At 42.4% G+C, this 12,609-nt stretch overlaps 1 protein-coding gene across 1 annotated transcript in view; it reads left to right on the forward strand.

Moving 5' to 3' along the window:
- The window catches only part of LOC132006990 (fibrous sheath-interacting protein 2-like), a 52,402-nt gene that overhangs the window by 13,893 nt on the left and 25,900 nt on the right, over positions 1 to 12,609 (forward strand). Inside the window, exons 9-12 of the mRNA XM_059385171.1 lie at positions 1,171 to 1,236; positions 4,835 to 4,935; positions 7,072 to 7,126; positions 8,245 to 8,336. Of these exons, the coding sequence (XP_059241154.1) occupies positions 1,171 to 1,236; positions 4,835 to 4,935; positions 7,072 to 7,126; positions 8,245 to 8,336 (314 nt within the window). The remainder of the gene's footprint in view (positions 1 to 1,170; positions 1,237 to 4,834; positions 4,936 to 7,071; positions 7,127 to 8,244; positions 8,337 to 12,609) is intronic.

Below are 12,609 nucleotides of genomic sequence, written 5' to 3' on the forward strand. Positions count from 1 at the left end.
TATTTATTTGCAAGAGAGAGAGAGAGAGAGCGCGAGAGCGCACACGCGCGCGCGCACGCTCGCACAAGGGCATGCCTGCAGGCAAGCTGGGGGAAGGCCAGAGGGAGAGGAAGAAGCAGGAGCCCCGCTCGCCAGGGCTCCACCCCAGCACTGCGGGATCATGCCTTGAGCTGAAGGCAGAACCCCTAACTGACTGAACCACCCAGGTGCCCCACGGGTGCACATCTTAAAACTCTAGCAGAAATCCAATCACCACACAGAGTTTGGAATCCGTTTGTCTATCTCAATGATGAGAAACGGGAACTTAGGTCACCTCCTTCCCAGCTGAGGTCCACACCACACGCCTTGTTGCCTCTGACTGAGCTCAGAGGCAGAGCCAAGGAAGCCGGCGAGCACTCTCCTGGGGCCCCCAGCATGGTTACTGCACTGCTGTGCCCGCCCCCTCCCAGGCCCCCAACACAGAGAAAAGGCCATGTTCTCATTGGGCGGGCTGGAGGGATGGTTTTTCCCTTCTCCCAGAAGACAACTCTGTTTCCCTGAGTATAGCTTTAATTCCACAAGATAATACTGTAAAAGCAATTGGCCCTGCCTCCCCATCGCATCTCTCCTCGGGTTTCTCAGCCTTGCCACTACTGACATCTTGGGCTGGATGGTGCTGTTGTGGGGGCCGTCCTTTGCCTTGTGGAATGTTCGCCAACGTCCCTGGCCTGTGCCCACGAGATGCCGGGAGTAACCCTCCCTCACCACATCTGTAACAATCACCATGTCTCCAGACCTTTCCTAATGCTCCCCTAGGGGACACAAGTGCCTCCCACTGAGAACCGACCCACTACTCGCCCCCTCCAGTGCCTCCCTACAGCTCCATCCGTAGATTAGCCTATGGCTCTCCTCCTATCCAGCCCGAAAGAATAAAGAGAATCTATCTTGGATAACTTTGTCATTTCCACAACTTTTTACAAAATTTTTTAAAAGATTTTATTTATTTGACAGAAGGAGAGATCACAAGTAGGCAGAGAGGCAGGCGGGGCGGGGGCGGGGGGAGCGGGCTCCCCGCTGAGCAAAGGCCCCTGAGCTCATGACCAGAGCTGAAGACAGAGGCTCAATCCACTGCGCCACCCAGGCGCCTCTCATTTCCATGATTTTAAAAATATTTTCTTGTGTTTCTTTAAGCTTCTTCAAAGATGAAGAAAACGAGTGATAATGCCAGTGACCAGCAATCCCACCAGGAACAAAAACGTAATTGAAATGATTACAGTTAGAAGTGCTAAAATAGTAATTTGTGGGAAGATGGGACTTGGCACTGACCTCCTCTACTTACAGTGCAGAGAAGTCCTCCCTCTGCCCTCTGTTGTGAATGGTGGATTTTGGGGGGAAAAAAATCCCATAGTCAGCCTCTCTTGCCGACTGGAGCTGACTCCCTAATTACACGCTCAGTTCATGTCATTGCCTCCGCTTGCCCAGGAGCAGTGCGGCCCACATTTTGCAGCTGACAAGTCCACAGCTCAGTTCAGAGCCCTGCTTCTCCAGGGTCCCTGCTCCTGATCTCCTGTCTGTCCTTTTCCATTACCAACAAGACCCCGAGGGTTTTGTTTTGTTTTTTTTTTTTAAACCTGTTCCTTGCTGGCTGCTACTGCCACTGCCGCCTCTCTTTGCTGGGCCTCCGCCTCCCAGGGAAGCTTTCACCTGCGTCTCTTGTGTTGCGTTCCCTTGGAGGGTCATCCTTGCAGATAGCTGACTGGGGGTGCCATGGAGGCTCCTGAAGCCAGTGGCCCCGGGGACCTAGTGAGGACCAAGACCCCAACCAGGGCTCCTTCTCAAAACCCTGCCCTTCCTCTCAGACTTTGGACTTGCCTGGCCTGAAGTGACTTCTGTCACTTCGCTGGCAGCAGAAATACTTCATTCTGCCACATGTTCTTCTGCGGCAGTGGAGCCTGCTGTTCATTGTCGCCCATTCTCCGTCTCCTGTTCCTTTTTGAACAGCCTGACAGTACCAGGTGTTGTCGTTCTAAAATGTCAACCTATTTCTTGAGTAGGCTTCTTTAGTACATGTAGGGCTAGTGCTGTTTGCCAGATCTAAGTACCTGCCTTCCTTTTGTTTTCTTGCTTGGTCCCCAATTTTTCTAACATACTTCTTTGGACTTTGCCTTCGTGGGGTCCCCATAGTGGCCCAGACTTTCAGGGAGCCTCCCCCATCTTTCTGCTTCTTTCCCAAAGATGATGTCCAGATGTCCCGGGTAAGAGGTGTGGCTTGTGTTCTTACTCCTCTATGTGTCAGGAGAATGGGTATGACCTAAAGATCTCATCAGAGATGCAGATTCTCAGGCCCCACCCCAGATCTACGGAATCAGAATCTGCATTTTCACAAGATCCCCAGGGCTTTATATGCACATTAAAGTTCGGGGAACAGTGGCTTCTGCAACCTCATGAGGTGGAATAAAGTCATGGTACTTGGATGAAACGTCTTCTTGCCGCCTCTGGTCTCCAGAGACATGTCCTTACCTGCACTGAGATAGTGCTTGGCCTGTTAGCATTCACAGTTGAATTCAGCCATCAGTGCAAGGACTCATGATCTGGTCTCACTGAGCTTAGAGCCCTCTGGGCTTTCCCATCCCTCTGGGCTTCTTCCTTCCCCCAGAATGGAAGACCATTCTGGCTGGTTGCTCTGTAACCACTCAGGGCAGAGCCCTCTTACCTCCACCCCAGTCGACTCCCTTTGGCAAGCTCCCCAGCTAGACTCTCCAGCACTTTCTAGGCCATGTCCTTCATATAGGAACCAGGAGTGCCTTAAGAAAGCAAAACCTCAAGAGGAAGAGGAAATAGTAAAAAGGTTCAAACTTTAGCTATAAAGATGAATAAAGTCTGAAGGGCTGATGGAAAACATGGTGACTATAGTTGGCAGCACTGTATATAACTGGAATTTGCTTAAGAGAAGAACTAAAAATGTTAAGTAACTAAATGGATGGGGTCCCTTCACAATGTATATGTATATCAAATCACCACAGTGTACACCTTAACTATCTTACAGTTTTATATGTCAATTAGATACATCACTAACAGTGAACTTAAAAAGAAAGAGAGGGAGAAAGAAGTAAGGGAGTGAAGGAAGGGAAAGAGAAAGGATCAACCTCAGAGAAAGCCTTGCTCTACTTGACCATACTGTATTGCGGCGTTCCTGGGCCATGTCCCAGGTGAGGAGGAGGAGGCAGCCAGTGCGAGGTAGCCTAAGAGATTTCATTCTGGAGTCGTAAATGGGGAGCAGAGCAATAGTTCTTTTCTCTGTGTGCTAACTTCACTTGTCTGAAGCAACAAAGGCCCAAAGTAAGAAAATGTGAGCCCTCATCTGAGTTCTTTATTTTTCAGCCTCTCCCACCATCCTTCACTTTCTCACCATCTCTGAGCTATTAAAGAAGTGAACCCCCACCCCCCGCAACCTTTCCTTAAGTCATACCTTCTTTCCGAGTCCAGATGACTCTTGGTGGGCTAGGTTATCTCCAATACACCAAGAGAGAGTTTTCTGAGCTAAGTATTCCAGTCTGTTGCGACGCAAAAAGAAGGTTAAATTTTGGGGAGTACTCAAGACAGCTGCATGGTTTGCAAAGCACACCCTCTTGGCTATGTCATCCTATTCTGAATGACAGGTCCTAAATATTACTTGGGTGTTTATTTTGGCATTCCTCCTGTTAAAAATTCTAACCTCCCCTCCCCTAGTTCCACCCCCAAGCAGGTGGATGACTGTGGAAGACTAGGGCAGAGTTCTTGCACTTAGGGAGTCAAAAATGAGAAAATAACATAAAATTCTGAAACATAGCCCGGTTGCATAATGGCTGTTTTGCAACTGACAAGCCCCTAAAGTAAGCACAATGAAAGATGGGTCTCCAGACCTACCACTAGAAGGTATGCTTACTGTAAAAAAAAAATGTAAAGTATAGAAAAACATGTAATATATAGAATGCAACAACCTAATAAACACGGGGAAAAGGCCACAAACATTTTACAGAAGACATGCAGATGGCAAGTAAGCCCATGAAAATGCTGCTTAGTATTATTAGTCATTAGGGAAATACAAAGTAAACCACAATGAGATACCACTACATACCCATTAAAATAGCTAGAACTTAAATAACTGAATTTAACTAAGTATATGCAAGGACTTGAAGCAGCTAGAACTCAGGCACTGCAGGTTGTGGTGTAAAATGGTTGAACGACTGTGGAAAAGAGTTTCCTAACTTGTTAAACTACCATGTGATCCAGCCATGCTCCTCCAAGGTATGTACCCAAAAGAAATTAAAATATATGTCCACATAAAGACTCACAGCAGCATGATTCATAATAGCCAAAGAAAACTGGAAACAACCTGTATGCCCTTCAGTGGGCCAATGGATAAAATGTAGTACATTCCCATACCATGAAATACTATGAAGAAGAAAAAGGAACAGACCATTGTTGCAGGCAACAATATTGATGAATCTCAAAATAAATATACTAAATGAAGGAAGCCAGACCAAAAAAAAAGAGAGAGAGAGAGAGAGAGAGAAAACATCCTGTTTGATTCCACTTATAGCAAACTCTAGAAAATGCAAACAATTGATAATGACCGCAGATCGGTGGTTGTCGGGGAGACAGGGAGAACTAGAGAGGGCTGAAGGGTAAGGGGAACGAGGACACTTTGGGGGGTGGAAATGTTCGTCTTGATTGTGCTGATGGCTTCATGGGTTTGTACATATGTCAAAATGGAACAAATGGTATGTTTCAAATGTTGTGGTTTCTTGTACTTCAATTGCATTTTGATAAAATTGTTTTAAAATTATATGACTTCTCTTTCATTTACTTTTAGAACCAAGCCATTCTCATAGTTTTATAAGGATTCCTACCCAAAAATCATCAGCCTTCATATCTTCTCCGCAAGATATACAGAAAAACAAAACAGAACTAAAGGTAGATGCTTTGTCTTGATTATTAATTTATCTGGTTAACTTATTTCCATGGGATATCCCCTTCACTGGCATGGTACTGACTGGTCAGAGATAATGGGGTCCTACACAGGTCTGGCTCCTCTCCCTAGCAGAGAAGGTTCTGAGTCAGCTTCATGCTAAATGTACCATACAGTTTAGCAGAAACTGACTTCAATATTTGACGATACTGATGCTAGCTAATGTTTACTGAGAACTTATGGGCCAGGGCCTGTGCAAAGCTAGAAGAGGGGAAAGAGGCAAAACAGTTGACATAGATAGGACACAGACATGGAAGAGACGTCATCACTACTCATGAGAACTCACTGTCCAGAGATTTAGACACGTATAAACAAAAGTCCTTCCAATAAAATAAGAGGAAAGTTTTGATTTGTTCAAAATGCAGGGGGGAGCACAGAGGATATAGAGACTAGTCCTGCCTAACGGAGTCTAAAAAGGCTTTATTAAAGAAGGGCTTCATCAAATTAGGTCTTGAGGTGTGAGTAGGAAGTTTCCACATGAACAGAATGCGAGTCTGTGGTGAGGCACTATTAGACAGGTTTAAAAGTGTTAAGCAAGAGCAACAGTTCAAGCCAGCAGAGCCAGGGCAGGGCCAGAGAGGAGACTGAAAAGAGAGGTTGCAGCCAAGGCTTTGTATATTTTGCTGGAGAATGGGTTTAGCCTCTCCGTAGTAGAGCGCCATTGAGGCTTTTTTTTTTTTTTAAGATTTTATTTATTTATTTGACAGAGAGAGATCACAGGTAGATAGAGAGGCAGGCAGAGAGAGAGAGGAGGAAGCAGGCTCCCTGCTGAGCAGAGAGCCCAATGCGGGACTCGATCCCAGGACCCCGAGATCATGGCCCAAGCTGAAGGCAGCGGCTTAACCCACTGAGCCACCCAGGCGCCCCCCATTGAGGCTTTTTGAATAGAGATGTGAAATAAGAATGAGTTGGGTTTTTAAAAGATAATCTAGGGACTCCTGGCGGCTCAGTCGGAAGAGAGTGTGACTCTTGATCTCAGGGGTCGTGAGTTTAAACCTCACGTTGGGTGTAGAGATTACTTAAATAAAGACACTTTATTTTAAAAAAAAGATTTCATTTATTTGAGAGAGAGTAAGTGAGAGAGAGAGAGAACGAACAGGGCGGGGAGGAGCAGAGAGTGAGGGAGGAGCAGACTCCCTACTGAGCAGGGTTAGGGTTAGGGCTGGATCCCAGGACTCCAGGATCATGTCCTGAGCCGAAGGCAGATGTTTAACTGACTGAGCCCCAGATAAAGACACTTTAAAAAAAGAGAGAGAGAGAGAGAGAAATGTCTTTTTTTTTAATTAAAAATAGATAATCTAGTTGAAGTGTGTGATATAGATACAGTGTTCGAGAGAGAGAGAGAGAGAGGAGATTAGAGGGAATATAGTTTTGAGTCTGCTAGGATGGTCCAGATAAAAAGGATACGGCACTGGCAATGAGGGTGAACCAGAGGTCACAGATTTAAGATATGTCAGAGTCAGACTATGTCAGGATTTGGTGACTCAATAGACATGTAAATTGAGAGAAAGGGAGAGGATGATGATGATGAAGATTTAATTTTTGCATATAGGTTCTCTTGAAGTGGGACGTCTTTTCTCTATGCTCCCCGATAGTGCTCAGGCTGGCCTCTGTGTCAGAACACTTATTTTCTTTTCCTGTCTGTCCTACTGGATAATAAACTTCTTGAGGTCAGGAATTGTGTATCTTATTTTAATCCCAAGCAGGGTGCTCAGTAAGCGTTAAACTGGTTGGGATTGGTCCTATCTGAAATAAATGGAGTAACTCTAAGCTTTCTAGAAGAGATTACTGGATGGATTGTTAGGTCTTTAACCAAAAATATGGAAGACAGAGGAGGAGCCAGTTTGGAAAGATGGGAGTACATGGGTACATGATAAGCTTCATTTTGAACTAGTTTAGGTATCTGTGAGAGATATTCAGTAAAGAGGTTGATCCTATGTATTAGCATTACGACCAGAGCTTAGGAGAGAGGTAAGGGATGGGAAGCAAAGGGAGATATTGTGTCAGTCTGATTGCTCTAGAGCCAGCAAGTCTCTTTCAGAAGCTTAATTACTAATGAATGCTTTTTTCTTGAATGGTAGAGCATACAGAAAGATAAAGAAATGACTAAAACATCACATACTTTAAAAGATAAAGGTAAGGAAATGAACAATATTTATAATTGCTCTGTTATCTCTTAGTTAAATAATTATATAGTTTTGTCATGTAGTTTTCCAAGTTATGCTTTTCCCCTGATTAAAAAATCTGTGATTATTTTGATTAAAGAAGATACAAAAATTATTCACGGTTGTAAATGTCAGTATCTCACATTTTTGAGTGACTGCTGGGTGACTAGGCCCTTTGGAATTTGCAAACCAGGGAGAAGTTAGAGTCTCTGCTGTGGCTGCCTATACCAATAGGCAGAATAAATTTCTGAAGTGCTGTGATTTGTGCAGAGAATTTTCCCCGGGAAAGTCTCTATCCTCTAATGGCACCCTTTCTCCCCAGATGTAAAAATACATCCACTTTCTCATGTCCCCAGCTAGACGAGAGGTTAGCTAAGTCTCTGTCTCAGCAAAAAATCCCCATGCATATTCTATACACACACCAAGAGCCCTGGGACATCTCTGCCTAGTGGCCAATTAGCACCTCAAATCCAGTGTGCACAAAACCAAATTCATCATCTTCCAGTCACCCCCAAAGCTATTCTCTGTTCCGACTCTTACTCAGTCAGGCACAAAGCCAGAGTCACCTCTGACTCTTTCTTATCACCCGTATTCTACATCCAAAAGTTGTCACATTTTGTCCAATCGAGCTCCTTTAACAATCTCATAATCTCCCCTCGTTTCCCTTCACACCACCCGTGCCCTTAGCTACCGCAACGACTTGCCTCCGGTCTCTCTTTCCTTCGGTCAGTCTGTGCTACAGTTTGTTATGAATGTAATCGTCTTGAAATACAGCTTTGAACATATAATTCCTCTATTCACAAGTCCTTGATGGTTCCCCCTTACTTACCAAATAAAATGCAAAGCAATTCATTCTGGGGCAGGAGGAGTGGTGGGAGATTCAGCTGGCAGAGTAATTTGGGGCCAGAAGTTAGGGAATTCGGGCTTGTCCCTCACGGTGGTGGTAAGACACTGGAAGGCATCTTCTCTTTGGAGATACCACCTTTACGTGCATAAATGATACATCCCTGCTACAGTAATCCCAGACATTATGGCAGCAAGAACGAAATCATTTTTTCATATTTAAAGGTACCTTTTCTTTCCCCCCAGGAATGAAAAGTAGCTCCCTTCAAGCTCCGGGTGTTTCTGCTAAAACAGAAAATGTCCCCAAACATTCTCTACAGGCTATTTTGAAACAAGAGGCAAGTAATATTTCTTTTGTCCCAGATACAGACAGAACAAATGCAGTGTGAAATTATGATCAAGATTGGTATAACACAGTTTCATTCATTGAGAGACAATTCAAAACAGCCTTATTCCTTGAGATTAACCACGTTATAGTAAGATGGTATAAAAATTGAAATGCAAACCCACAGTGATAACACGGTGTTACTTCAGACTTCCAAAGCTCATAGCTATCAGCTATGTTAGTGTTGCATAATGTAAGCAGAGGGAATATCAGTAACAAGTTATAAGCCAGCAAAAGTAGTAAGACCGAGACTTTAAATGTGTTAAACAGATCCAAAATTTGAATGTTATATTTGCTTCCATTTAAATAGAGATTCACCAGAAGCAACTTGAATGCTCCCACTTAGCCCTTAGGTTAGAGGCTTCCTAAATGCTGAGATTCAAGAGTTTCAAAGTACAGACCCGTGCCCTGCAGAGAAAGCCACAAATAGGGCTTTGAGGCTCATTTTCTTTTAGTGCTGACGGGTTGTGCAGAGACTGCCATGCTGCCTTGCCCTGTCCCCTCTGATTGGTGATGACTCATCTGATGGTGGAAAGTTGGCAGCATTCAGGGTGCGGCCTCTAGTCACAACTTGGATTGCCTTTGTGGACTGCCAGATTGTCATTTTAAGAATCAAATCCGCACATCCCTGCCTCTGTTAGCACTGTATTAACTGGCTCAGCTCTTCTAAAAACTTAACGTGGTTTGAAAGAGATGTTATCAAGCAGGAAATTCACTGAAGTCTTCCCAAAAGTCTACCTTCACATCTAAAGTAGAAAGTGGCATCATTTCCAGCGTCTTACATGAAATGCACAGAAAGCAACAGACTCAATTCTATGTAGCTGCTCAAATGTAGCATGTTAGCCACAAGGTGCTTCTCTGTATAGCCAAATATTTGTCAAACACCTGCCACGTGTAGGGCACTGTATCATTGTGTCCACATCCATAATGGCTATGCTTCGTTTCCCAAGAAAAGAAACTTCACTACTTTGAGTTAGTTGTACATCAGGAATTACTTTTTTTACTAGCCTCTATATAGAGGCAGGCACAAAGTCTTTGCTGCGTCACACGGATGGCAAACCTCGTCCTACATAGTTTGCCTCCAAAAAAAGTCAATAAACAAATTTAGACTGTTTTTAAAGGAGGTCTTAAAATACACATGAACAATATGACTACATCAAGTGGCCACAGAAACCTAATTTATTTTGAGAAATAGCATGACCACTTTTACTATGACAGAATAGGATACGATTTCCCGATTTACTTCACTCATTCAATCAATGCCAGAGAATGTACTTCTGGTGGCTTGTGTTTAGCTTTCAGACCTGGGAAATAATTGAAGTCTACTCTGTTGGATTTATCTTTCTATACAATTATCTCAGTATATAAAGCTCTTGGCCAAATCAAGAGTCACATCCTATGCCGGTGGAAAACCTGCTCTCTGCCTTCCAGCTTTCTTTTTCTTTAAATTTAATTTAATTTAATTTTTTTTCAGTGATCCATAATTCATTGTTTATTTTTTAATTTTTATATATTTATTCTTCTGTACTTTTAGTCAATGTATTCCTACTATGGATTCTTTTTTTTTTCCTAAAATCATGTCCCCTATAGTTAACTTTGTTTAAAAAGCACACATTATCTTTTTAGCTGTTCAATTACCTTCCATGCTGCTAAGTGCATTCCTCAGTTAATTTTAGAATAGAAATTAATTCTATAAACCTGTGAATTCTGTAATACATGTGGTATAAAGCAAATATAACATGTACTTTTATCACAAATGAACTTTTAAAATCATTTTCTTATATTTCTGTATTTTGAATTTGAGAAATAGCCGGCATTCAAATTCTTTTAAAACTCCTTTGAGGATTTTCACTGTTTTTTTTTTTTCTTATGGCATATATAGGTGACATATGCTGATGTTAATGAAAAAAAGGCCAAGAAACCAAGCTATAACTCTAAGTCAGGTAAACAATAGCAAGACTTATTAAGTAAATCCTGCAATCTACTCATCCATTCATTCTATGAACATTTATTGAGCTTCTACTACATGACAGCCATTGTGCTAATTACTGCATACTTACAGAAAAGCTCTGCTCCTAATGCTGTATTTTACAGCTAAGTGGGGAATACTTGTGCCAGTATTCCCAACCTGTTATGGTAAGTGTAATAATGGAGGTATGTACATAGTTCAGGGGAAGCATAGGGAAGCCAGGGAAACTTGTCCAGAAGAAGCCACAATTGGGCTGAGACATGAAGAGTATGAAAGAATTCTCTCAGCACCCAAATGGTAGGAGAACCTTCTAAGAAAAGGGAATATATTTACCAAGATATAGACACTTGAGCATAGTACGTTTTTGGAAATACAGATTCTCTCAGAATTTCTTTATCTAAAAGTTCAAGCTAGAGAATTGTAGGAAATTAAGTTAGACTGCTAGAGAAGGGTTAGATCATAAATTTCTGGTAGGCTATGCCAAAAAATCTACCTTTTATCCTGTTACTGAAGGGCAATTATTGGAGAATATTGGCAGGGTTGTAATATAATCAGAATTTGTCTTTTCTAAAAAGGGAAAAAAGAGGGGCACCTGGGGGGCTCAGTGGGTTAAAGCCTCTGCCTTCGGCTCAGGTCATGATCCCAGAGTCCTGGGATCGAGCCCCACATCAGGCTCTCTGCTCAGTGGGGAGCTGGCTTCTCCCTCTCTCACTGCCTGCCTCTCTGCCTACTTGTGATCTCTGTCTGTCAAATAAATAAATAAAATCTTTTTAAAAAGGGGGGAAAAGAATTAGAGATGAGGGGACTAGAGGCAATGAGACAATAAAAATAATAGCATTTATTAACACTTACTATATGCCAGTTACTATACTAAACTCTTTATATCCTCTCATTTAACCCTCTGAACAACCTAAGGAGGACAGAAGTATTTTTATCTACCATTTTACACATATAAGTAAACTAAGTTTCAGAGTGGTGAATTACCCTGCCCAAGGTTTCACAGTGTACATGACAAAACCAAGGTTTTAACCCAGGTCTGTCTGTCTGAACAAGTTCTAGCCACAGTGCCATGCTGCTGCTTACCACAATTAAAGACACTATTACAATAGTTAGGGCTAGAAATGAGGCTTGAACAAACTCAGTGACAGTGAGGGTACAGATTTGCCTCACACTAAGGTCATCGAATGGATGAGATTTGGTTACTGACTGAATATGGGAGATGTAGATCTCTAGACTGGGCAACGAAATGGGTAGCGAACAGTGGTACCATTCAATAGAAAGGCAGTACAGAAAGAGGAACAAGTTTGGAGGAGAAAAAATTAGTTCAGCTTTTTGAAGTAGATTATACTTTGTCCTCTTAATTCCCTCTTCAATCCAAGAGTTATCCATAAGTATGTTTCTTAATTATCAAGAAATTAATATTTTGGGTCACAGCTTTTTAAATTACATTCAGAGAATATAGCCTGTAAATCTTAAATACACTGAAGTTGTTAAGGTTTTCTTTGTGACCAAATATGTGACTGCAATTTGATAGTGTTCCGTGGACATACCAAAATAATGTGTATTCTCTATATGAAGGATGGAAAGCTCTAAATGGATATTAAATGACGTTTATTGATTTTACATCTTTACTGACTTTTCCATCTACTAGACCTTTTTTTTATTGTCTGCAAATGTGTCCAGCTATTAAAGAGGTACATTGAAGTTCTACACTCTAATTGTATACTTATCAAATTCCTATTGCATTTGTAACAGGTTTCCCACAGGCTCTTCAGGACATTGAATCTACCATATTCTTAAAAACCATAGAAAAGATACTTATTTTTTCTAACGGTCACATTAGTTATCTATTGCTAAGTAACAAATCACCCCAAAGTTTGGCGGCTTAAAAAAATTACCTTATAGTTTCTATGGTTAGGAATCCAGGAACAATTTAGCTGGGCGGCTCTGATTCAGGGTCTCTCATGAGGTTATGGTCAGATTGTCATCCAGGGCTGTTGCAGTCATTTAAAGGCTTAACTGGGTCTGGACGCTTCACTTCCAAGATGGCTCACTCACATGGCTGTCAGCAGGAGGGCTCAGTTCCCCACCTTGTGGACCTCTATATAAGGCTTCTTGAGTATCTTCATAATACGGCCTCTGGCTTCCCCCAGACTGAGTGATCCAAGGTAGAGGGGCTGAGACCACAATATATTTTATAACCTAGTTTCAGAAGTTATATACCATCACTTCCGCCCTGGACTGTCCGTTAGAAGCA

Source organism: Mustela nigripes, chromosome X (genome assembly GCF_022355385.1).
Source record: "Mustela nigripes isolate SB6536 chromosome X, MUSNIG.SB6536, whole genome shotgun sequence".
NCBI lineage: Eukaryota > Metazoa > Chordata > Mammalia > Carnivora > Mustelidae > Mustela > Mustela nigripes.